The sequence below is a fragment of the Aulostomus chinensis genome, chromosome 1 (genome assembly GCF_037954235.1).
Source record: "Aulostomus chinensis isolate RoL2024-O1b breed Wild chromosome 1, RoL_Achi_v1.0, whole genome shotgun sequence".
Classification (NCBI taxonomy): Eukaryota; Metazoa; Chordata; class Actinopteri; order Syngnathiformes; family Aulostomidae; genus Aulostomus; species Aulostomus chinensis.
The window spans coordinates 66,279,438-66,306,781 of record NC_141320.1 but is presented as its reverse complement, the minus strand read 5'-3'; the positions used below and the strand labels follow the sequence as shown (position 1 = coordinate 66,306,781).

General features: G+C 40.8%; 1 protein-coding gene across 2 annotated transcripts in view; it reads left to right on the top strand.

The window, feature by feature from the left end:
• The window catches only part of acvr2ab (activin A receptor type 2Ab), a 51,165-nt gene that overhangs the window by 13,897 nt on the left and 9,924 nt on the right, over positions 1-27,344 (top strand). Inside the window, exons 2-7 of one of the 2 annotated variants that reach the window (XM_086202338.1) lie at positions 9,182-9,389; positions 11,239-11,372; positions 12,735-12,889; positions 18,701-18,724; positions 25,022-25,165; positions 25,369-25,512. In XM_086202338.1, the coding sequence (XP_086058464.1) occupies positions 9,182-9,389; positions 11,239-11,372; positions 12,735-12,889; positions 18,701-18,724; positions 25,022-25,165; positions 25,369-25,512 (809 nt within the window). The remainder of the gene's footprint in view (positions 1-9,181; positions 9,390-11,238; positions 11,373-12,734; positions 12,890-18,700; positions 18,725-25,021; positions 25,166-25,368; positions 25,513-27,344) is intronic. The other variant, XM_086202341.1, reaches the window with a different exon arrangement.

The following is a 27,344-nucleotide window of genomic DNA, read 5'->3' as shown; positions in this document are numbered from 1 at the left end:
TTCTGCATCTGCAGCCCATTTTCCTTTCTCGTAAAAAAATTTCACCAGCTTTCCCATGAGCGTCGGATGCTTGGTCTCTGGATGCCGCTGTAGTTTTGAGGGCTTTAGTGCTTCTATGGACAGCGTGAGCCCACACTGGGCTCTTGGCACTGCCTCACTACCTCCATTTATGAAGCTGTATTTGATGGTCGGGATTGTATTTTCGCAAAAATCTAGGCGGGGGGGGGGGGGGGGTCAGCACGATGTTCTTCTTCCTTTTTACTTTTTAAAAACTTCTCCATATCTTCTCCTCTACAGGGACTGTAGAGAAGAAGACTGTCTTCTTCTCGTATGTTGGAGCTGTTAAACAAGTGACTGATGCATTACCGTCTCAATGTGGATGAAAGCTGCATTGTAACTGAGCGTCTCATGGATATCTGCTGTCTTCAGTTGATAACTTATGCAGTCCCGTGGCCCTCTTGGTGGCCCCGCTGCGTGAGAGGGTTTTTAGATCTCAAAAGTGAGGGGTAGCACGAATCGTCAAGATGTAGGACAGCAGACATGTCTGAGAGGTAATTTCAGGTACTTGATCTCAGAAAAGCTTGCTCGATAAAGACATGGACTGTTGTTCTGCACTGATGAACAAGTAAAAACTCTTGCTTAATCTGCAAAGAAGACAATAACATAGATGTCTAAAATAGGGCAAGTGCTAGTTGTAACACCCAAATACACTTTGTGTTGGCCAGCTCCTCCTGTCTAGCGCTTCTTAGCTAATATGGCTTTGGTCTACCACTTCAATCTCAGTCAGGTTTTTATAGCAAAGTTTCCTTCCTGAACCCAGCTTGACACCACATCTCTGATAATCATAGTCCAAAATGGGCTGTTAACTTGGGTGTCTCACTGCAGAGCGGCTGCAACCATTGTTTTAAATCAATGAGTGCAGCAAGCTGTTAACACTACTATGATCAGGAGGAGGTTTGTACTGAGTATATGTGGTTATTCACACATGGAGAAGCTGTATTTAGTTGTGTTGTTGAGTCAGTTATGTGGGCGAGGAGTGTCGAATTGCATCAGCAGCAGCAGCAAGCATAGCTGGCAAACCAAGAGGCCAGTTCTGCAGACTGCATTTCGACCCTTGGCCTCAGCCTGACTTCTTTATTCAACACTATTCAAAAATCATCACTCACATTTGTTTTTACTGCTGGTGACACACACACACACACACACACACACACACTCTCTCTCTCTCTCTCTCTCTCTCTCTCTCTCTCTCTCTCTCTCTCTCTCTCTCTCTCTCTCTCTCCCACTCCCACACACATTCCCACGCAAACCAGTGCCCCAAACAGCCATACATCATGGCAAATTTATTTCATCTCTGCCGAGATGCAGATGATAAGTTGATCCCTAGAACAAATTCCATCATAACGAACAATCCCTGCTCCTGGCAGACAAACAAAAAAGCCTTGACGAATGAGTTGTTTACCTACTTTGGTGCACACGGTGCCAAGTGCAGGCCTGGCCCGCCGAAATGCCACTTCATTATGAGGCTACGGACCGGAGTCAGCACAGCCGGCCCCTGTGACGAGCCACAGGGAGGAAATTTGATATTAGTTCCTGTATTCCTCAGCAGTAGTCAGGCAAAACATGCCTGATGGACAGCTCTTCCTCCTGAACTGTCACATTTTAATGCCGTTATTGGCAGATAATCAGCTTACCTGTAATGTTGTTCCTCTTTTCTTATGTTAAAAGTCTGCATGTCTCTCTGTGGAACCAGAAACGTTCGCACATTACAGGAAAATCAAACTGCAATGTTCTCTTCAACACTGTGAATCAAGGTGGTATTAAACAGCATAAACAGATGAAAATAAAGTAATAGATACAAAGTTTTTTTCTTGTTCAAGCTTAAATATGACCTCTATAGCAGATGAGGTTTCTTTGGTTACAGTTAATGTTGCTGTTATAAAGTGTTTGTGTCTATCCCACCTCATAAGCTCAGTGACTCCCAAGTTAATCAGATACTTTATCTGTTTCACCAGCCGGTAGTACTGGTGCAGCAGAGACAACAAAACCCCCGGGCATTGGCTGACTGCCTGCCACTGTGGCTTTGTCAAAATTTCTCAAACAGTTGGCAAGTGGTTAGTGGTTATTTCCCACCCAGCATGCACCTCACTGGCCTGGCTGCAGGTCAGCCTAGAATCATCTTGGCTATGTGGTTCCTGTGTTGTCGCTCGTTCTCTCTGATAATAAAGAAACGTGCCAGTACACGGGATCCCAAGTATATCTATCCTTGTGGTGTTAGCCTGGCTTGTATCCGGTGGGGATTACACGAGAAGAAAAGTAAGTTTGGGATGGTATTTTACCCACGCTACTTAAAAAACAGTGTAAAGCCTCAACTTCAGTGTTGTCATGGTAGGCCTGTCTGCACAATCCCTGCAACTCAGGCAAAATAGCATTATGATGTTATGATCTCCTCGATTAGCTTGTTTGACTGTAACTGCTGCAATCCTGGCTGCATTGCAGATCCAAAAACATTATGACAACATAAAAAACATTAAGAATAATATGAAAATATGGCCAGAGAAATGATTTAACAATCTGCTTTTGTTTTTTTTATAATTTAAACGATTTTTTAAAAAACTTTTTTAAATCTCAGGTTGAATATTCTATATAGTTCTATTTTTAACACCGTCAAATTATATGCTATAATATACTATGTCATCGCTGTTTTTTTGTAGTATGAAAATATTAATAAATCATTTTTCACTGTCTGTTTTAAAACATCTGTATTTATCCATATTGATTTCTTTTCTATATATATTTTCAAAAATCTTAGATTTTTGGTCTATTTTTACTTCTATTTATCATGCTTTTTTCCTACCTTATTTTAAAGGTGCTATGATGTGTGAAGTTCCCCATTGTGGGTTCAGTTAAGTTCATCTTATTCATATTAAAATCAGTTTGATATTTGCCTAATATTGATTCCCTATGGTATTGATAAATGGAGGGCCAAATGTCAATCTCACTTTAAAAACTGAAGTTGAAGTGAAATGACTTTGTGACAGTTTGTCTTCTTGCTGTAGTACTTGTGAAATCAATCAGGTAATTCTTAATCTTTCGAAATGACCGAGCATCAGTTGCAGTTGGATTGAAAAGGAAAAATCAGTCGTTTTTCAACCCTGGTGGGCTTGCAGAAAAGAAAATTTCAAGAAGAGAACTTTCTCATCAGATGTCACAGTTAAAATATTTAAGGAATAAATGAAACACACAGCAATTTTATGAGAGCATTGCTGCCAAAATGCAATCTATTTAAGGTGTAGTTTGTCTCTAATTTGTGTTGCATTGCTGTGACTTTACTGACAGCATTAGGATTAATTCACGTGTGTGTGTGTGCGTGCGTGCGTGTGTGTGTGCGCGTGTGTGTGCGCGCGCGTGCATGTGTGTTGTGAACTTATTGCAGCAGCAAACTGGCTGTTTGTCAACCTTGAGGTCTATCACAGAGCATCTCGTTATTCAACAGAAAGCTCTTCCTGGCCTTGGTGTCACAGCCTACACTGTAGATCTCACATTTTGGTTTTGTGAATTGCCTCTACCTTGTGTGACCTCTTAGCTGTCAGACAAAAGATGGAATTTTCAGAGCCAGCTGCAGAGAATCAGTAAGTTCACCATCGTTTCCATCTTCCTATTAGTGAATAAGCTCCCCTCTTGTTAGCTTAATTGTTCTTAACAATCCTGTCTGATGGCCCTGTGTGGTCATTTTGTATTTGCACTCCTTTGTTTCCCTTGTTTGGCACAAAAGGAACTCGGCGCTTCCTCACTGTGGATAAAATGCCCCCAAATGTAAAATTTAAAATGTCAGAGCGAATTTTCAGGCAGCCTGCAAGGAGCGAAGGGTGGGGGCGGTTTCACAAAAAGCCCATGTGGATTGAGAAGTGGGTTGGGTACTTAGACGATTTGCAGGGGAGGCAATGCTGAAATGTCCGTTACTAAAGTAGGTCGTGGTTAACCTTGATAAATCTCAAGCAAAACTGGAGGAGAGAATGACGTCTCCATATCATGCTATTTCTCATCAGTTTCATCAGTTTGCTCCCTCGTGAGCAAATATTCCTATTAATGAAGAGAGAGGACAAAAAGCATTCCTTTCGAGGGACACAATCAGTTAAACATCACAAAAGCTGCAAGTGTATTGTAGATGTGGTGAAGGTCTGTGTGGACAGACTATATATTAGTATGCTTTTCTCTGCTTATTCACAATCAGCCATTATTATCAATTAACTAGACAGGTTAAATAGCATACAGCTGCTTTATTTTGCTTCTCTTTTGTTGAACTTGTTTTCATGACTTTATTATGACAGACATTTTCCTAGAATGAAATAAATATACTTTACCAGCATTATAACAAAGGAAACCTTGCATTGATAGCTTGTTGCCCCCCCACCGCCATTCCTTCTCAATCTTTCTCTCCAACAAACCTTATTACAGCAAACAAAGTGAGCCTGTGCCACTAATGTTTGACATTTCCATGCGTGAGACAAAGAGGCTTCTCTCATTTATTGCCTGGATGTGTGCTTGTGGGTGGAAGCCCTATTGTATGGCCTCGCACAATCACTCGTGTAGGCTCTGCACTCGCTGACATTATCCGCTTTAGTGAACTCTGAGCTGCAACTTGGGGAGAGGATTGATTTCTCTACTTTATATCCATCATATCCACCATACTGCTGGCCAGCTCTCTCCCACCTTTGGCACACAGCGCTATAGGCAACCAGCCTGTAATGGCACTTTATTTTGGAGAAGTGATTTATTTGAGCTGTAACGGATGTATTTACAACGGAGCACTATATTTGCAGTTCACATGGACCCGCAGCACTTTCTCACAGTGTAATACCTGAGTGAAGGCGTCATCAGTGGAGCTGCCGAGGTGTTGCAGCTTGCCTTGGCTGTAGAACAAAGACCACAGGCTTTTTGTCTTGCTTCATAAATGTGAGCACCATTTGTTTACAGTCAGTTTACATGAGGTGAAGTTTATCTTGTCGATATAAATTCAAGGTTTACATTGGAAGCCTTTGATTTAGAGAAGTGAGGGAGTTTAAAATTGGGTTCACAGGCGTGCTGGGATTCCTTAAAAGCTTGCTTTTTAATGTTGAAACTGTCTGAAACTCGCATTCTAATTGCATTACTTTTATATGAAATCTCTGGGCTCTTGACACATTTTTCAACTTAGTTTTGGTTTGCTTTAACCATAGCCACCCACTATGAAGCCATTTTTGGCTAAATGAAGGGGGACAGGTATAGATAGCAGGTCCATAGTCGATGTCACATAGAAGTGGTCCACGCTGCATAGAGCAGATCGTACCAGACAGGAATCCCCCACACAAAAAGCATAGTGGATTCAGTCAGTTCTTAAAATTAAACGCCACATACTGATTTCTTGTCGCCAAAACAGACCGAAAGGATGAAAAGCAGCCATGAATGCTAAACACAGAAACCGAGGAACAATCACCACATCAACAGAATCAGAGCAAGTTTACAAAACTGGACAGGCAAAACACAATGCGTGCGACACACTGCTGGTGGAGGTAAATGGTGTCGCAGCTGGAATGCACCGGTGTATAAAGGCCTCCTCTTGCAGTCACTCCTTGCCTGTAAGTGTTGCATGTACTCAAACTGGCCATCCATGCTTGTACAATAGCCAAAATATTCCCACGCCGTGGACTTTTTAGACTGGGGGGATCCCTCTTCTGGGGGCTCGTCATGTGCACCTCCCTCAGCCATTTTCATGTAAACAACACAGCACTGTCAGTGAAATCACTCATACTCCCGGCAAGTTCAGGCGTGCAGCCGGCGTGAAAAGCCATGTAAGATCTGCACTTTACCTCAGGAGATACCATGATGATGGTATGATGGCAAATCATAATGGTTTGAATGTTGTGACATTTTCAAACCGTGGTATACCATGAAACTAGTATAACACGCATCTCTGAAATACATGAGTCTCAGTACTCTCAATACTCAGACTCTTGTGGAAGGAGCTCTGTCAAGCCCTGTTAATACAGGTATTCTGCTATAATTGCTTTTATTGCACCTCTGTGTGGATCAGCAGAACTAGCATGGCTAAAGTGGCTAATGAGCCATCTTTCTTCTTTACCTCCACAAACCTCTCCATCATTAGTGCCTTCGGCTCCCATGAGACACAGTGAAGTGAATTCATCCCCATGTAAGAAGAAAAGAGAGAATTGAAACCAGGCACCTCGCATCGGACTCTTAAACTGCTAAAGAGCCCGATGGAGTTGATAATCTTCCCAAGCACAGCAAATTTATTATGTCTATGGAACTTTGCTGCAGTATCGCCCTGACGCAGGTTATTTGAGGACAGGATCTTCCCAGGAAAATATCAAATCTTTTATTGCCTTGAGGTGAAAAGGAAAATAGTTTGTCCCTCTTTATTTATTGCGCATCACTGGTCACAGCAAAACATCTTTATCTCCTAAATCTCCAGAAGTCGTTGAAGGCTAACAACGACCAAAAGGCATAATGGGGATATATATCAGACCTGTAGCTATATATATATATATATATATATATATATATATATATATATATATATATATATATTTAATATTATATGCTTCCTTAGGAATGCTTTTTTCAGCGTTTTTCCTTTGCTGACTGTTTTTTTTTTGTACTGAAAAAAGAAATTAATTGTTTTGCCATTCCATGATAGATTTTGTCAGGCTGTGCCGGGATTCTCAAATTGGAGTCCTCTTGCAAACCACAGTACGCTGCAGTCAGAATAATTCAATATATAAAAGGCTATAAATCTAGAAAGTGAGTTGCTTTCAATAGCTTGGATATCCAAATTCCAGTCAGTACATCCATCGTATTCAGTTCTGTTTACATGTTTCTCTGTGAATACATGTGAGGTTTGTCTGCATTTGCATGCGGTTTAACCGACATCACTCTCGCCAATCATCCCTCTCCCTCTTTGCTTTCAGCCATTTTCTTGCTCTCTTGCACCTGTTGCTGTGAAATAGTTTGGGTGGTCCATGTGAAATGGATTTAATGTTCCAAAATGCCATCAGTGGTGCTTGGAGGCAGGGTGACCTTGCCGGCCATTGAAGTGGTCACTCTCTCCAATCTGTTAATGCAGCTGAAAGGAGAGCTGCGGCGCTTCCAGGGCTCATGTAGGCCTCAACTGCCTTTACTTTAAGTAATAAAATCAAAGATGTTCATTGCATGCTACCTCAGAATGAGCTCACACAATGGTGAATGATAAAAGCCCTCACATTTTCAGTTATTTCCAAATAAGAGGGCTCAGTGTAGGTTGCAGCATTTGCATTGAAAATGCTCTTTAGCTTACATCGCAGCTTCACCTTAAAACCACTGAAATGGTGATACTGGTTTCATTAGAAAGAAGTAACAGGAAATAAAATGGCTCTCCTTTATCAACGTGTTCAAGAAAGGGGGCGTGTTTACCATGCAATCATTCCCACACAAATGTCTGCTTTTATCAAAATGGACATGAACAAGGCTACGATTAAATCTCATATCAGGTCTGAGATTGTTTAATCAGCTTGACCTGATAATGAAGGAGGGTATGAGGTTTTTTTTTAGGTTATTCTCATGGTCATCTAATAAAGCAAAGCCCCGTTTAATTAAAAATAGATGATAGATAAAAAATATTGCACATGGAGATAGCAGCCACACAGCTTTACATTCATATGTTTAATTCATAAACTGCAACAGAGCAGAAGGGCAGATTCGACACTGCGCTGACAGGCACACAGGTGATGGGGAAGCGTTGCATCTGGCTGCTTCAGGACAGACAGCTGTCTTGGATCGGTGGTGGGACTCTTATCGTATGTGCTGGAGAAAGTTAGTGATATGACTGTGAGGTTCTACATAATATGGTGCTGAACAAGGTGTCATTGGACGGTATAATGTGCACAGTGCCTCTGTCTCTGTCACTTACTAACGCATATAAGCACAACCACGCGTCCCTCCAACTATCTAACAGATTCACAGATGGCAGTGGCCAGTTTTTATCTGTTTATGTGCGAAAGGTTATGTTTAATATTAATTTAGAAATGTGTAGGATGGAATTTATCCTCAAAGATGGTGCAATTAAGGGCTGAAATGAAGATTTTATGACAAAATATACACAAAGAAATATCCCATGTTTTCTGCCACACAAAGGGGAATAGGGTAGAAAAATCAACAAAACTGACATACACCAACATAAGAAGAACAAACATATTGATATCGGCCATGGCTTCATTATTATTTCAATATCAGCTCAGAAATTCACAATCACTGCATCCTTTACTCCATATGTAAGAACAACAGGCCTTCCTTTTCTAGTGATCTGTCATTAGAAAACACTGATAGCACAACAGAGACGAGGACATTGAATTTAGTGTAATTATAACATTGCTATAATAAATACTGGAATAAGAACCTGCTTTGACATGAATATGTTTCTAAAACTATATAAGAACAATAGAAATTTTGGTATGGGACTTCTGGGATCACAAACGAAGCAGATGAGATGTTGGAAGCGATGACAGTGTTTCACTTGAAAGTGGAGTTTTGGGTGAACAGCAAACAGAGGCAGACTGTTCAGTCTTGTCATCGATTGAAGTGGACCAGTGATGCGAGGCAGCAACACTAAACTGACAGGTTGTCATGCGGGCGCTGCCTACGTTCATGGGCAGGAAATCAGAGTCTCCTTTATTGTGGAGGCAAGTAGAGCTGAGCTGTGTTCCTCTATAACCTTATTTCTTCAGTCATGCCTGGCCGCTTTTATCGCTCATCTTTAAAATCGCTCTCATTTTTCATTGGTGTATTGACTCTAAAGCACTTGGGAACTCTGAAAAAGTACCATGGAAGTGAATGTTATTATTACTACATGTTTTACAATTTCACTACATCTTGGAGGCCATAAAGAAATGTCCTTCCCCCAGTTATTGATAAGAAATTAAATTGTCTTCTTTGACAACAACAGAGCAGGAAAAGGACTTTTTCATTTCCCAGCCACAGTGACTTGTAAATGATCAATTTCAAAAGCTTTCAGTTTCTATTGCCCAATGTAAAATGTTTCATAGTTTCTCTTTTTACCATTTTATCATTTCTGAAAAAGATGGTCAAGCTTCCAAGGGCAAACTTGTGGAAGAGGAGTGTATCTTAATGATCCTTTTGCCCTCTACAGGAGCCATCCTGGGACGCTCCGAGACCCAGGAGTGCATTTACTACAACTCCAGCTGGGAGAAGGACCGTACCAACCGCAGCGGCATTGAGCCCTGCTATGGCGATAAAGACAAGAGGCGGCACTGCTTCGCCACCTGGAAGAACATCTCTGGTACCGTGGAGATCGTCAAGCAGGGCTGCTGGTTGGACGATGTTAACTGCTACGACAGGTATGCTGGTGGCAGTGAAAACAAAGGTTGACAGCAAAGAATAAAACATTTAAAATCAAGTTTTACACCCAGAGAAATACGAGTAGTGCCTCAACTTAGTTACTATAAGTTTCTATATTTTCACAATATAATATTTCTGCATATGTCTCACAATTCAGTGAGAGTGCGGCCCACTTGAACTTGAAAATGTCAGTTAAAAGTTTAAAAAAAAAAAGAATTTTGTGGTGCTTCCACTTTATACAGACATTTTTTCCCTCCATATACCCATTTAAGCTGTTAACTACTGGGATATATTTGATGAAAACCTGAAATGAAAAAAAAAAGTTCTTATAGTCATTCAAAAAATTAGATTATCATGAAACGGGAACTAGAATTAAATACGATGAACCTTGACTTTCATCGACTATAAAAGTTAAAGCACTTTTTTCCCACATAAATGGAAAAAAAACATCTTTTTCAAAAAAACAACTTACTTTTACAAATTTAAGAATTATTTATATTTGCTTCAATTCCAGGCATCATATAAGTCTCAAAGTTTGCTTTCAGAGACTTTTATATGCTGTTACAAGAGGCTATATGTTGACATTTGTGGACGATGTGAAAAACCTCAATTAGAATATGTCTGTCAAAGTGGATAATGTCAGGAGAGCTTGACCTTTCTAGCCCCCTGCGATCATGCTCATCTAAATGTCTTGTACAAGGCTACATTTTTAATTACCACTGACTGCTGCTTGATTCTCCTCTGAAAATGGCTTTAGCCTGATGTAACGAATATGAATAGGTATTACATAGTCGCCTCCTGGACAGAGCGTCAGCCTGCCATTACTTTGACGAGGAGCTTGAAAACCACTTCTGCGCATGTTTTTCTTTGATTCCTGGTGGATGAAGTTGCTTTCGACTCTGCAGTCAGCTCAGTTTGGGCACCTCTGCTCAGACGGCGCCACCTCACCTCCCCAGAGAGTCCAGAGCAAGTTAAGGGCGGCTGCCACTTCCTTTGGCTTTTATCTGATGGCTGTGAGTGTGAAAGAGGGAGTGAGTGCACTGTGTGATTGTTGTTGTACATGTGTGCTTGTTGGCGTGTGTAGGAGGTATTTTATTAATGTTTTTCTTTCATGTCTTTTGGGGCAGCAAAGGAATAGAGAGGAAGGACAGGAATGTGTGTCTGTGTGTGGGGGTTTGTGAATGATAAAGCTTAAAAAAAGAAAAGCCACAAGCATTTTGACAGACAGGATTGTAAAAATTGTGTCAGTCTCTTATAACCTTTCATTTTTATTTAGATTTTCATATTAATGAGACATAACCTATTTAAAAACAATGATTTTGATCACAACATTTAATGTACGGAACATGAAGAGAAACAACACAAGGCACTTGCAGCAGTAGCAACAAAAACTTCACGTCTGTTTTCAATTTGTTCTCAACTCGTGATCTTTTGCCACACTGAAGCCTGGAATTACCAGCACCAGTTCATGCAAGAGTTTTAAAGTTGGGGAACATTTCTCCCAGAAGTCTGTGGGATTTCCCAATCTTGCAAGCACTCACATGTTCCAGAGATAATCAGGCAGTATGCATGCTAGTTACAGTGGATCACCCTCAGTTATCTAACTAGTCACAATGATGGACAACCCTCACATATTTATTTGTTATCTCTGTCGAGGATCTCATCCACACTAGTATTAAATGACACAAGAAAACTCTATACAGATACTATGACCTGTGCCTTGACATTGATCATGCAGAAAACAACTATGATAAAAAAAAAATCCTTCAAACAAAAGTCCTCACTGATTATGAACTGTTGCCAGAACCTGTTTACTGATGTGAAATTCTACTGTCTGAACCTCTGCAGCAATGAGTGTGTGGAGAAGAAGGAGAGTCCTGATGTTTTCTTCTGCTGCTGTGAAGGCAACATGTGTAACGAGAGGTTCCTGTACGCCCCTGATGCCCCCACGCCTAAGGAGACACACCATTCAACTGCCTACAGTATGTACAGTGCAACATGGCAACACGCCACCCAAAAAAAATGAAGGCAGGGTTGTCAATTCTTCTTTATTTTCTCTCAGTCCCCCCAAACACGTTTCCATTTAAAAAAGTACTTTTAAGAGGAATCCCAGAACATTGAAAATATGTTGATACTTGTGAAGTTAGGTGTGTATCGTTCATCTCGAAACATTCACAGGTCTTTCATTTCAATGCTGGACAAAGATGTAAAATATGTCACAGCTGCTTGCTGCTGAGCTTCCAGGTGTTATGGTCTTGGCAAATATTTAGGGATGTGAGGAAGGATCGTAAAAGTGGCCCAAACCAGGTTTGACATGGTCTGCACTTGAAGTTTTGCCATCAGAGGTGAAGTTGTAATGTCCTTCTAAGGTAAAATGTTGGAACTTGAAAAAGATAATCATTGGACTGAAGAATTAATCAGAGTACTTCAATGACTGTGTGGCCAAGTGAAATGAAAATGAACATACCATGAAAAAATAAAGTATTGTGGTGCTGCACGTGTTTATGGAGCCTAAAAACATTTGAGTTTGGAAACCTGTTTCGCAGATAAGACAAAATAATCCAGCCAATATAACAACATAATTCAATTATAATTGAAGCTTGTGACAACAAAGCCAATTTACTGGGAATACAGGTCTGTTGTCTTTGAATATTCGACAAACCAGTTGTCAATGTTGCATTTTCTTGTTTTTGTTTGAATCTGTACCAGAAAGAGAACGCATTTTCATGGTGGGATATTTTGATTTATTTTGGCACACATTTTGCTTTCAGTGATATGCACAAGGCCATATTTCTGTCAGATTCCGATGAATTGTTTAGCTCTTGAATCTTGGGAGAAAATTGCACAGTTTCTCTGAAACAAGCCTTGAGTGTCCCATGATGCAGCTGGTGCAGCCCCATGGCCCCCATTTCCTTACCAGCTTCCCTTCCGGCTGCCTCGGGACGACAGTGGCAGTTGGCCTTGTCGCTTTGACAGTGGTGCCGAATCAGACTGTCACACCTTGTGATGGGAGGACAGGCTGAGCCAGCAGGCACCGCCCTGCAACTCCTGCAGGGGTCAGGCACAGTTCAGAGCTCTGTTATTTTTGGCAGGCAGATTACGTGATGTCACGAGATGGATTTGCTAATCCTACTGCGTGTTTGTGTGTGCGTGCATTGATATGAGCCCTAAGCACAGTGGCAGTAAGCTGCACTTAGAGATGATGTAGCACCAATGTCAGGCCAATCAGGCACACTCTTTCTTTTTTCCTCTTTGTTTTCTCCTTATGTCAATTTTTTTATTTGAAAAAAGCAACAACAACAAAAAGTGTTAATTTGACTTCACTATCTTTTCTCTTCCTGCAGCCACCTCCAACCCATTTTCCCCGAAGCCCCAGCTCTTCAGCACTCTGCTTTACTCCCTGGTCCCCATTATAGGCTTGGCTGCTGTCGTCCTCTTCTCTTTTTGGATGTGGAGACACCACAAGTTGGCGTATCCAGCAGCCCTCGTCCCCACACATGTAAGTCCCACCAGGGTGAAAAATTTACACTTAAAACTCAGACTAGAGTATCTCCTTTACCATTTCTCCATGTCTTCAGACTCCATGACTCCTGGGCACTTATCATGTCCTCATCAGTGCTCCTCATCGCTGAGGTTACTTGTCAATCAAACAGTCTGGGGTCCTTTTTCTTAAAAGTTACTGGTGGTAGAAGTCCTCTTATTGTCTGTTCAGACACGGTGACCATTGCTTATTGCAAACACTGAGGAAATTTAAGACGCTTCAGTTCCTGTGTGGCAAATAATTTCACCCTTCAAGATACATACGTCGAGGTTTGGACAGTAAACCGAGTAGTCGTCAAAGTTAAGTTACCCAAAAAGCATTTCTATTACCTTATTTGTCTATTTTTGAAACATTTGGAACCAGGAGAACACAAGCGTACACAGCGTATGCAATATTATCAAAAATACAAATTCAACATCTGTAATGATGAATAGGGATGCTACTTAACTTAAAATGCATTTCTCTGTCACAAAAAACACAATTTTGGAAGTGATTTCCAGTTTAATTTGTAATGATTTTATATTTTTTATTATTAGTATTATTATTGTTACTTTTATTATTTTCATTTTTCATCTTTCAGACCCAATCCAACCTTGTTAACGCAGGGCCCAATTTGGGCACTCCTGGATAAGTTGTTGGAGGGTAATTATTGTTCAGGTTTGCAGTTTGAGACAGTGAAGCACAGTCTTCTGCCTCCTGCATCTACCCAACCTTCAACTTCAACGCTGATCCTTTTTCTTCGTGGGCTGAATCAGTCTTGGCCTTTCCTGCCCCACACAGCAGAGTGACAAAGTTAGGGTCAGCTAGAACAGACACACTGTGTGGAAAGTTGAGGTAACTGCTTCACTGTCAAAGTTGGGAGAAGGAAAGAGATGAGTCTTTTTTTTTTTTTTGTCTTTTTCTTGGACACTTCTTTTGAGCGGACAGACCGAACATGAATGCATCAGATGAGGGTGCCAGCACTTCATTGGGGGAGTGCATTTCATATCAAATTGGCTTTTAATTACACGAGAGTCCTCTATCACTCAAATTTTAGAATAGGTACTGTGCTGTTCATATTGACCACAATGTTGACCCACATCCAGCCTTGTACTTGTTTCCCTTTCACCACTTCTCCCTTATTCCCACACACATTACACCTTAGTTCTTATCTGTCATTTGTTGTCATCAGCTTTTCTCCAGTTTTGAAGTCATAAAAACCTCATATCAACACTTTAAATCATTTTTTTTATGTCTTCACTCAAATCACCTTCCAGGTCACTTCCTCCACCCTCTCAAAAACATCAAAAATCTCCACTTTTTGTTACAGTGAAGACAAGGCTTCTCTTTCATATTCCTTATTAATTTTGTGATTCTGTGGCAGTTTTAGCTCACGAGTAGCAGCAGAGCTTATTCTCTGCTCCTCAGCAGCAAGGGAAAAAGAAAACCCATGCAGAGCTTCTACCGTATGGAAGAGGAGTCAGGGGCCGCTGCATTATTGATGAGGCTTTATATAGGCAAACAAAACTAAACACAGAGACACTCGCAGCTCTGCCTCAGAGAGTGGCGGTGGGGAGTGCGGGGGAGGGAGTGAGGAGAGACATGCAATTCTCTCAACTTAGTTATTGAATTTGCTCAATACACAAAGATAGTAGGGTTTTTAAAAAGCGTTCAATTGAAAAACTACACTTCTAAGATGCTTGTGGAGCATCTTACCTGGAAATGAATAAATGAACATCCTAAAACCAGGTCAACGAGGAGTGGATGAGATGATGCATGATGACGTTAAAAGATTCATCAAATCACACATGGGCCAAGATGAGTCCTGTCAGATGTGTATAATTTGTGCATATGTGTGCGCATATTAGCACATGAATGAGTAGGTGCACAAGGACAGGAAGAGAAAACAAGGTCACTTGTGCGGGAATGTATTTAAAAGCCTTTGTAGAAGGTGCCGTAAACCCCACCCGCGTGCCACATGAAAGCGCCTTGAACAAACAGATGTATTTGCGATCTTTTATCTTGCCTCCAAAGCTCGTTTAGGAATGGATTTCTAATGTGGTAGACGGCAAAACTGCGGAGATTGGCCGAGGCAGCAGGAGGGGACATGGGGAGTGATTTATTTCTGTCTATTTTTGGGGGGCGTTGATGAAGAATGTGTTTTCGTGTTGCACCACAGGGCTGTATTAAAAAAGCAGAGGTGACTCAATCACAATCACCGAAATAGTTCACTCTTGCAAAGTCATTCAGGAAAGCTTGTAGCCACCATAACTTGGCCTGTTCCACCACAGCTTACTGAATCAAACCTTGCGAAACAAATTATCTAAATTTTTGAAAGCTAAAAGAGAGTTCTGTCAAGCACATAGCCAAGGACACATTTTATAAAAACAGCGAGACATGACCTCCTTGGCGAGTGTAATAAGCAACACTTATAATAGAATTAGGGTCCATACAGTCATGACAAACCTGGAAGAGTGATGAAATTTCAAAACTGTAATTTCTGGGCCTGGAAAACTTTTATTTTATTTTTAAAAGAAAGACTGAAAGCATTTTGGAAAGGTCATAGAAATAGGCTTCACAAATACTTGAATATTAGTGTACCTGTGGTTCAGTTTGGTTGATATTGATTTTTGTAAAACTAGGTAGCCTGTCATTAGTTTTAGTTAGACATACACATGTAAACTTTAACATGGATTTCCTTACATACTTCTCATTTGTAAACTGATGTTTCAGAGAATATCTGGGCATGAAATTTTCAGTCATGGAAATGTCGTAGAAAAAGAATGTAGATTCAGGTAAAAATGCATATGAACCCTGGTAAATGTAAACCCATAATTTCACCACAATCATGATTATTACTGTTCACATCTAATACCCAACAATAAAATACTGAGCTCTTCCTGTAAGTTGCATGCATGAATTGTCCAAAGGCATTTAAAGGGAAATTAAGTGAGTTACACTTTGTTAAAATAAGTCTTGACTATGTCGACATACAGACAGCCATCACTAATAGTGTTTGGTCAGTAATCACATCGCTTACAAAAGACTATATGTAGAGCTATTTAACGATTAATATTCATGTATTTTGCCTACACCTGCTGCGACTTAATGCACATTTAAGGACACTGTTGTCAGTATCATTGGTGCCAGTGTCGTCTCCAACAACATCTGTGGGCCAAGTGCAGTGTGTGGCCTTTCTAAATGGCGCATTTCATCTAAATCTCTAATTAAAAGGAATGTGATTATGTCATAAACAAGCAGATGCAGATGGTACAAACAAAGGGACAAAGATAGATCCACAGTGTCATGTTATTGTTGTAAATATCTGCATTTTTGCTCTTCTTATACCCTCAGTTTGTCACATAGGCAGTAAATAGCATGAATGTTTTCGTTGCTGCCTTTTGTTTTCAGTTTGGTAACAAAGCACGCAATCTTGATGACTCACTTCATCATCATTAGTGGAAGGAGGAACTCCCGTCATACCTTTCACATATAGTTGTCTGATTCACTTGAAGAGAGCTGGAGGTGATACAGTTGAGTGGAGTTGCTTCCAACAACACACAAATTCCATGTTGGTTTTTCTTGCACACATATGCACCAGTCCCCAAAAACTCACATCCGGTGGAGCCGGTCGCATCCAGAAAAGTCATTATGACTGTGGTGTATTGTGGGCTGCATATTTGCCACCGAGCCTCCATTATTCACATCACAGTGCAAAGTGGAAGCAAACTGGAATTGATTCTGTCTGAGTACACTAACCCACAGCTTTCACATGAGGAGTCCTGGAGCTGCAGCACTTTAACATAAATCTGGCCATTTTTCAACTGGGACCGTGTTGTGTCATCTTTAAGCATCTTACAGATCGAATCCATTTCTTTATCATGGGGCTACTTATGTGTTTGTCTGAGTGCAGCTTTCCCTAGAGCTCTGAAACAACTGCTGGTCTCTAACATTCAACAGCTTGATTCTGGTTTGTGTTGGTAAAGAAGTGAACTAGTGGGATCTCAATTATTTCTCTTTTGAGACTGTGCAGACTTTTGCGCTTATTTGTACCATAACACGCAATAACATCTGGATTTTGTCTTCTGTTTGTAAGAGTGCAATGGTTATCCATCCCAGGTTGAATAAGTGCAGTTGCCATGGCTATTCACTGGTTAACACTGATTGGAAGTTATTGAAATAAGACTTCCAGATAGACATGCTGCTTGCATGCAAGTACTGTAAACACACTTGCGTGTCACGATCTTTTTAGGCAGGCTAACAGGCGATAGACATGGTTGTGCTAAATTCATACTAACTGGTTGCTAACTACATGCATATGAAGAGATGTGACACTTTTCTGCTGGTGATGGGAAAGGAATCGCCGATATTATCACGTAAAAACTTGGTATACCATCTTATTTGGGCAAAGGTCCTGTGTTTCTATAGTATGAAATACTTGAAGATTCTTTCTTGAGAGATAGATTAGTGACTTGCATTTAATTCCTCAAAATGAGGTTTAGAAAAAAAATACTAATTTTCATTATCCGTAAAGCAATGGCTAAAATATGGCACTTTGCTTTTTTTTTTAAACACAGAAATGCTGCCTCAGCGTGTGAATTTATCGAGTCCCTGGGTTTGATGTTCTGTCTCTCTAGTTGTCCTTGTAAACCTCATCCATACCTGCAGCCTTTCCCCAAAGTGTAAAAGCATTTTTTCAGGAAGGGGCCATGTGTGAATGAGAGCCAGAATCAATTTTCAAGCAAATCTGCCCTCCAAATTCCCACTTATAAACCGAGTAACATTCCAGGGAATGTGCTGGGAAAGCTGTATTGTGAATAAAGGCAAGAACATTACAGGGAATGGTGTGTTACTGCCCTCCACATGACACCTTTCCCTACCCAGGAATGCTCTGAAATGGAGCTGCGTGGATGGATAGTGAAAATTATTCGTGGTGTCTCTATGATGATCGCCATAATTTATTAGTAACCATGAGTAAGAGACCAGGATTCCTGCAGGGTCTACAAAAAGTATGGAAAAATGTTAAATTTGCATTTTTCTTACAAGTTTATATGATCTGGAAGTTAATAGTATGTTTTTAGAACTGTATCATATTAAATGTGTTGAAGGGGAATGTCTGGGCAATAATGGTAATATCCTGTATCAGTTCTCCCAAACAGCTCATATGAAACTAGATCAACAGTACCCAACCTTACAGTCCCATTGGAATTTATCTGAACACCAGCGAGAAATTGGGCACTTTTGTTATGGCTGTGATAAAGTGCTTGAATTTTATTCAGAGAGGTCTGAAAAAATCTTCAATTTAGTCTGTTGAAAGTGGAAGCAACCCTCATTTAGATGGACATCAATTCTGCCTAAAGATTCTAGAACCACATTCATTCACTTTCTGTACCCAAAATACTGTATCTGTGTATCCTTGAGAATAAGTGGATGCATCTCCAAACTTCATGCTTGTGATCATGAAACAGTTTTTGTTCCTGTTACACCACCTAATTTATGTTAAGTTGCTTTGCTTAATAACATCCTTTAAGTTCCTTAAATGTGCCATCTTGCCGTGAGCGGTATGTTAATTAGAAACGTGTGAGATCCATGGGGGATTACAAAGCCCACAGACAGACCTATGCTCCTTCATGTGTCCCAGGGTAGTATTTGGAGTGAGAGCCAGAGAGAGAGAGGTTGTTCGGGGACGATCCGTCATCTCCTACCTTTTATCTGCCTCTATTTCATCCACTAACTGACAGAAAATAGCAATAATTTCTCTGTTTGCTTCTTATGTTCTTTTTCATCAAGCACCCCTTTCACATTATGGTGGAGGTAAGAGCAGTTCAATTGAAGTTGAAACACTATTAATTTCCCTCTCTTTTTGGGTTCAGAGCTTGGTATGAATTCTCCACCTCAATCCCAGACCGTCATTTTGTTATTCTCTTTGCTTTCCAACAGCGTCTTGTTTACTCGCTTTGTAACACATTTCTGTCTGTTGTTGTTTTGTTTTTTGTTTTTCTGCCTGGGTTTATTGCATGCATGGATGTTTTTGTGCTCCCTGCCAAAAATGTATTGTGCATGGTGGAAAGTGGCCAACACGGCTCCAAATGCAGCCCCCCCCCCCCTTTTTTTTTGTGTGAATGTCCACATGTGATGTTTATGTAACGTACTGTGTGTGATGTGACCCAGTTTCCAGAAAGGTATCTGCTCGACCTATGGCTGCCTCGCCATGTTTCCCATGCAGAGACAGAGCAGAGATGGTTGTGCCGGAAACTTCAGCATGTTTTTCCGCCTCATGCAGAATGAAGAGTGCAGAATACATTTTTGCAGCAGGAGCATCACCTGGAACAGTGTTCAAGTCTCTGTGTATAAATTGCTTAAGTAGAAGAGGAGCATTTACAAATGTGACTCACAATTTATCAAATTGGAGTAGAAGCAGGGCTGCAGAAATTACTGGCATCTTTCACTTTTTAAAACTTAATAGCTCACTCGATAACTGAGAATTTCTGAGGGATTTAAGACCCTGACTGACTGTCGAATTTCATATTAACGACAGTACATTGCAGGGTTCATAAAGTCATGAAAAACCTGGAAAAGTCAGAATTTGAAAATGGAAAGTGCTAGAATATCTTGGGAAATTTCTTCACAAATACCTGAATATTAATGAACAATTGAATATTAATGGTGTGGGCTATGAGCTTACAGTATGAGCTCTGAGGGCTCAATAAAAGAATAATAGCGAGATGATCAAATTTGATATTTTGTTAGTTGTTCCTGAGGTTGGGTTGTAAAATCCACACATGTTGAAATACGTTTGTTGGACGTTAAATCTGCATGGATATTTCATTGCACAAAAAACACAAGATTTATCCAAACCACTTTGAGGTCACGTCCAGTGTAGTCTAAATATTTTCACAGAAACTGACATTTTCAACTCTCATTTAACAGCACTGATTTTTATCACTTTGTAGCTTGTTTTGTTCATTTGTATTTGGATATTTTGATTCACAATAGCAAAGAAACCAATCTTTAAAAGCTTACCTTGACTCCCCTTACACAAAAAGGTTGATAACATTGGACAAAGCCTTAGAATAATCGCAGCCCATGACCTTGGATCGTGTAAAATTCCGAGATTGACATTGACTGGTTAAAGTGTCAGAAAATCCTCCATTATCCTGCCTTTCAAAAGGCTGCGAACTTCCTACTATGTGTTCAGATTTAGGTTTTAACCGAAGTTTATGTTGGAGCTATTTCAGCTGGTCTAACCTTTAAACTGTCAGCTGTGCACGCATGTCACGCTAAAGTTGAACTTTAATTCAAACGAACCCACTGCTGTTCTGATTTAATAGATGAATGTGTAACTTGATTAGGATATGGGAGATGGTCTAGTGTTGGGAAGAACGGCGTGAAGCAGCAGATTCTGTTTTCCTGTTTCCTGTTTTGTGCTGACTAAGTGTAATGCACCTCCGTTTGAGGCCATGGCGCCCTGTGATCGGACAAGGGATCCGGTGTCTCCTGAGGGAGGTCTGGACTTGGCCTGGCCGAACTGGGCCACCTAACCAATGCAGATAGAAAAGCTAGTGCTGGTTTTTAGTGCACATAAACATCAGGATCATCTCAAGTGTGAAGAAAACTCTCATTCGTGCGGCTGTGGAGGATAACACCAACACCGTCGTCAGTCATTATTTTCATGTCAAAATCATGTCTTCCAGGTCGGTTGCCAAGTATCTCAAGTGTGTAGGAATTTGGCTTGGGTCTTTAGGCTTCAACATGATTGTACCCATGAAGAATGCTGGTATTTTGAATGCCGCAGAGTCCCTCTCTGATCATTTTCTCATGCTCATCATGATCCCAGTCCCTATCACATATTTCGTCATGCACAATGGCCACAGAAGAATTTGTCTTTGTGACATTCGTGCAGACCTGATGAGCCGTGTTGAGCAGCACAGCGAGAACAGAAAAGATAACGTGGTGCAACTATGGCTGCTTTGATGGCCGCCAGAATCCCAGTGACATAAAATATAGAAAACATATCTCCTGAAGACTTCCTTTCTGGCCAATAACTGGTGATTCAGTCAAAACAAAATGCACAGGAATCTGTCTTTGCAAAATGATTGTCGAGGTGTTTAAATGAGTATTTTTCCTTCCAGATCATGAACTGAATGTAAATTGTTAAACCTTTGGAGGATGAGTGAAAACAGCTTCCTCTCTCTGCACCATCATAGCAGTCACGTGAGGTGAATGCTCACTCTTAGGCCCTCTCCATTGGCAGGCCATGGGCTTGTGAACCTTATTTGGAACCATTTCTTGCATTAGCACCAATAATTCATTAATTCAGAACCCACTAATGAGGTTTTTGGCCCAAACCAAAACGTATGTCTCCTTCTCTTCCCTCTGTCTCTTCTTGCCATGTCACAGCATGACCAGTGATGAACACATGACTTCTCATAAAATGCACCCCCCAAAGTCCACTCAGTGGTGTTTTCACCCACTAATTAGCCAGTTGATTGAGTCACTCTTGTTTTTGATTGGCTTTCCTATCTCATTTCCCCAACCCAACAGTATTTTTATGACTACATCCATGGTTGGGACAGTTTGGAGGGAGATGGGCTGAAGATAGAACTTATTCAGAAAAGGTATTTCCATCTACTGTTAAGTGCAAAACCAACCTCCTATTTTTGCTAAATATTGGCCTCTGCATCAACAAACCATCAAAATGCACTTAAAAGATGTCGATGGAAACCCAGCCAATAAGTTCATGCAGGCTTGGACAGTACATTCATCCATTTGTGGGAGCATAAACTCTTAAACCCTTCATATTGTATCTTATTATGTCTGCTGCTGAAGGTTTATCCAAAAGTCCAAAGTAGGAGAAACCAGACCTCAGTCCATTTGATGTCAGTTATTCTTAAAGCCAGACAGTGCTGCCAAATGACTGAATGAGTGTTGCCAAATACATTCATACGCAAGGTCTGAAATTACACCCCGCCGAGGACAAATCCTTTGAGTTCAGTGGATAAATCGGGGATCACTCACTGCACTGTAAGCTAACTTTTTGATGTGATGAAGTCAACATAACGTTCTGATCAGGAGCCAGTGAAACCCAAGATAAATGTAGTAACCTCTGGTGCTCTGCTGTCTAGAATACATGAGAGAGATTTTAATTAATCTCAACCTTGTCTCCACCAAAGTTCCCCACAGTACATTCTCACATTTACAAAACAGCCGTGAAAGTAGATGTGGTGAAACATTTCTGTGAAACCATAGATCATGATTTTGATCTGCACAATGTGTTCTTGAAGATGTTTTTCAAGATGCCAACACCTGACCATTTGGTTCAGTCCGTAATCCAAGCTCATAACCATTGTGGGTAATGTTCCCCATCATTTGGCTGGCATTGGTGTGAAAGTAGTGACAGCAGGTCTGCTTTACAGCTCTCTGTTAGAGGGAAAAAGAGCTTTAAGCAAACACATAAGCTCCCACTTCAGTCCCCCCTTGCCCTCTCTGCACTTTTTGGGTAGTTGATATAACAGCATATAGGTTTTCACTCATTCAGGGTTCGTGAAAATAAACTTCAGTACCCACTGCAGAAGTATGTACCGCTCCAGCACTGACTCAAAAACTGATTAGACGATTCCCGTGGGGCAGTTTGGTGTTTTGAAGAGTAAATATTAGGCCTGTTTTAAACAAAAATACAGATTTTTCCTCACACTAAAAATTTCGTTATGGACCAATGTCATCTGCATTTGACTGCAGCATGAAGACCCATGAAGATCAAGATGAAATAGTCAACTGAAAAAGCCCCACAGTTGTGGTTTGTCGTTTCCAAGACTTGGACCTCGTCGTCATTTTTGTGTGTGTGTGTGTGTGTGTGTGTGTGTGTGTGTGTGTGTGTGTGTGTGTGTGTGTGTGTGTGTGTGTGTGTAATTTATATTTTGCCATTGTGCAAATACATCTTTGAAATCATATCTTCATCACCACATCCAGGTATCCAACGGGCCCCCTGTAGTTTTGACTTTACCGTGTATTTTGGAGTTCATTGGAACAGATGTAAAACTTTGAAGTTAGAAAGATGTCATTGGACTTTGCTGTAGAGATTCAACAAGATTATGTCGTCTTGTTCCATATTTCCTCATCAATCTCTCTCAATGTCTTTGTCCCATAATTTTTTTGAAGTCCATTCAGTTTAGGAGCTTTAGCTTTAGTGTTCTTCTGATGTTTTCTGTTACTCCACCTCAACTCCGGCTGCTGTGGTCATTACTGTGTTCAACAGAAAAGTGTTGATGCTTTGGTTTATACAGTTACTGCTTGTCTCTGATGAAAACGAGACACATAATACCACTTGGAAACACAAGGGGGCAAAATTATCTGTCGTTGCTTGAAGGAACAAGCTTGTATAAAACAATAATGACATTCTGACGTGAGATTTAATCATTGGCTTGAATAGAAGTAATGTTGTGCTCCTTTTTTATAATTAAGTGCCTGATTGTTCTACAAATTGTGTCCGCTAAGATTTCCAGTGCCCAATGTTTTGTGTCGCCCTTCATAGCAGTTGAATAGCGAAGCCTGTAATGTCGCAGATTTAATTACTTTATTTCCTCATGATGAACAAATTTTCTGTTGCGTTACTTAGACATCTGAAGACATGAATGCCTCTCTCTTTTTGAAAATCCGATGATTGTGGTTCATAGTGAACCAATAGATTTAAGATTTACTTCTGACTTTTTTGTGTGCACTAAAGAGCCTGTGTCTGATCCCAGCTTAATAAAAATCAAACCCTTCATTGTTGCTAAATGATCTACAGCATGCATGCATGCTGCTAGCATTGCTTTAGCTCAGTTTTCTCCTGTGTTTGTCTTCAAGAGAGGTTGGTATGCCAAAGCTGTGATGGTAAATTAAGTAGAGGTATTCTGTGAGTGCTGAAATTTACCCACAGTTCCCCATGCAACAGAGGTGCAAGAGCCTGGTCTGTCACTCAAGAGCAACCAACTCAAAAAGGGCATTTTATGGAAAGTTGGATTGACAAGCGTGCACTTTTGATATGTTATCATAGTGTTTGAGCGGATCCTGTGAGCCTCAGGGTCCTGAAACCTGCTCTGGCTTATCGAGCCCCTCTGTTCAAGTAAAAACATGAACATTGGAGGAAGATACCTTTTTCTTTTTAAACTGACAGTATCCCTGCAGAGGCAGGGAAATAAAATGGAGAATTTACAGCAGCTGTATCTGCTTTCATCAAAGGCCATCAATCATGTGCCAGTCTTCCTCCTTTTCCTTTTATCCTTTGGAAATGTGACTCCCTCTGTGCATGCTATGCTTTAACCTTCCCCTCCCTCCCCTCTCTCCATGTTTCGCTATCCTCGTTCCCCCTTCTCCGTGAAGTCACATGTGAAAGTGATCAGCTTAATCCAGATCACCAGCTGTGTTTAACCTACTTAAGATTTGGAACACTTGGCCTCCTTGCTTTCACTTTTGTTTGTATGAGATTAGCATGGACATACAGCTCACACATCAGGTTTGACCTGTCAGGGTCAGAGACACTGGCTACTAAATATTTTCATTTTCATCAGTCATGAAGCCAACTCTGCTTCATACCAATGACATGCCTTGCTCAGGGGCAGCAAAGGCTTTTGGATCTCTCCCCACTCACTTCTCCTCAGGCTGGCAGCCTTCCAGTTACAGTCCTGCTTCTATCAACTCAAACAAATGCAGCCCCAAGGGGTTTAATTGAATTTGGATGGGATAAATGTAAACCCTGCTTGGTATGCTATGTCCTCACTGCCAAAAACTCCAGTGGTAGTAATAGTGAACTTATACAGACTCTCCAAAACCATCAGAGCAATGCAAAACAACCTGTAAACCCATAAAATAAATAAAGCAACAGCATTGAAACGCCATGGCATAAAAGATATAGAGGCATCACTTTAAAGCAAAACTAAAAATGTAATTTGTATGTTTGATTGAAGATGTGAAGATAATTCTGCTGGCCTAAGCTCCTCAAGCACTCTGTTGCAGAGCCAAACACCAGGTCACCTTCACTGTAAGCCCATGCTATTTTAATGCCCTGCAAAAATAAAGAATAACACTGTCCTCCTTTCTGTTTTTTTCTTTTTGCTCTCCCTCTTGTTGCAGGATCCTGGGCCTTCGCCCCCATCCCCCATCCTTGGACACAAACCGCTGCAGCTGATCGAGGTGAAGGCCAGGGGGCACTTCGGCTGCGTGTGGAAGGCCCAGCTGCTGAGCGAATATGTCGCTGTTAAGATCTTCCCCATCCAGGTATGAAACTGATGTTTGTGTCTAGAGTGGAAAGCTCATGGATTGAATAAGAATGTAAAACTCTATGAGGCTTTACAACATAAAAGTTATTTTCCTGCAAGCGATGAGCCTTCATATTGTGTTATATTTATGACTTTCCAACATTACCTGTGTTAATTAAGTGTCTTTTAATAGGAATAACTCCTGTCACTTCTCTCCTCCAGGACAAGCTGTCTTGGCAGAATGAGTATGAGATCTACAGTGTGAGCGGCATGAAGCATGAAAACATCCTGAACTTTATCGGTGTGGAGAAGAGGAACAACAACCTGGACCTGGAGTTGTGGCTCATCACCACCTACCATGAAAAGGTATGCTATAGGGCAATTGTCTTACTTTTGATCTGGGTTATTGATTTTATGAGTGAATTTCCTCAGTTGAAATAAACAGTATTTGTGTCAATCACAAAAGATTTGCAGGCATGAAAGTGATTTTAGAGCAATGCCATCAACAAAAAAGATGACAATAAAAACCTCTTTTGGATGGTAGCATCAATAGCTTTGCCATCAAATCCATTATTTTATGGCAAACCTTTTGTGTATGCCAAAGTGCAGTGAATGTCGCAGTACTATTTGATTATAAAGGTTATTTAATTTTAGCTCTAGCTTTGAGCTAATACTCTGTTCCATTCAAAGTCAAAGCCAGGTTATCATTATCAATGTTTGTGTTCATACTCTTGATGACGTTCATTTCAGGAATCGCTTACCTTCATTAGCTACTAAGGCTAACATTAGTGACATCAATTACATGCAGAACAGATTTCTCTGTGTGGTATTATTTTAGTTTTTGTACTTTTTGTGTGTCTGTTACCAGGTTTTTTACTACAGACTGTGGCCCCAAATTTCACCAGAATTTAAATTTTGGAGCAGATCCATGCAACGTAGTGTAAAAAGCTGAGGTTGCCTTTGCAGAGGTATTCGCCGTCTGAATGCCCCCTAGTTTATTGGGTACAGTTACACAGTACACCTCCATGGCCTCTGCCATTGTTGCGGTGTGATGTCACACAATTGCTTCTCCATATGTATTACAAGTAGGAACTTTTGACTTGTTGAGTGGTGTGCTGTAGTACTTTTTCTTTTTGGAGGTCACACAATCCTCCAAGTTTTCTGGAATGAAGCATCTGACAAGACAAAAGAGAGGGAAAGAGTGCTGTGACAACAGTGTTGGAGGAGAGGATAGCTGGTCGCAGAGTCTGAGTAAAACAAATAAAAATGTTATATATCAAAATACTGTGGCGCTTTAAGATGGAAAAATAAGCTGAATTTCTTGGTTCAAAGGTTTGGAAGCGTAGAAATGTGTCCATCAAGATCTAAATGTGCTGTTTCCATGTTAGTGCAGCGCCTGTAAACATTATAGTCAGCATACTGTATCGCCTCATGTTTTTTGTATGAATATCTGAAAAGCTCCTGCTAAAAAAGTTGCACACTGGGCAGAAGGAAAACCTGCACATTTGTAGTGCTCATCCACATACTTAACAATGTTTTGTCCCTCTTTTCTAAGCCGTGTTTATCCAGAGAGGGTGGACTAGAGCTTGGCGAGACCCGTCTTGCTTCACTCAACCACGGTTTTTTGCTGCATTTGGGACTTTAAGTGCCTCTGTGTTTTGAGGGTCATTACAGGCGAAGTGGAGAGCGATTCTCGTATGCTTCACTTGCTTGAAGTTCCCAGCCCGGTCAAGAATTTGAATGGCTGTGCTCAAGAAACCTTCCCTGCATGAATATAGGTTGAATAATTACAGGGAGTGGGTGTAGTGCGAGGCTAATAATACAAATCTCTGTAAGCCACTTCGCTCTTTTGAAAGTCTACAAGTGCTACTCTTATTTGTATAACCCCTCCAAGCAGAAATTACACTGCAGAAATTTGTCTTGGAGTGCTCAGCAAGGTCATATGAGCAGTAGTATGTCAGAAACACGATAAAGTGGCTCATCAAATACATTCAGTAATTGTTTCTTTTGTACTGGGTCTTTGAAGGATTCATAACTTTGATCTGCAGAGCTGTTCCTTCCTTGAGCAGGTCTGGAAGAGCTGGTTCACTGGGCTGGGCTTGTGTAACACAGCTGGAACAGTGATTGCAGTCTCCTTGCTCATGACTCCTGACAGCTGATTTATGCCTCCATGTTTGATGCAGCAGCTCGGTGTGCGA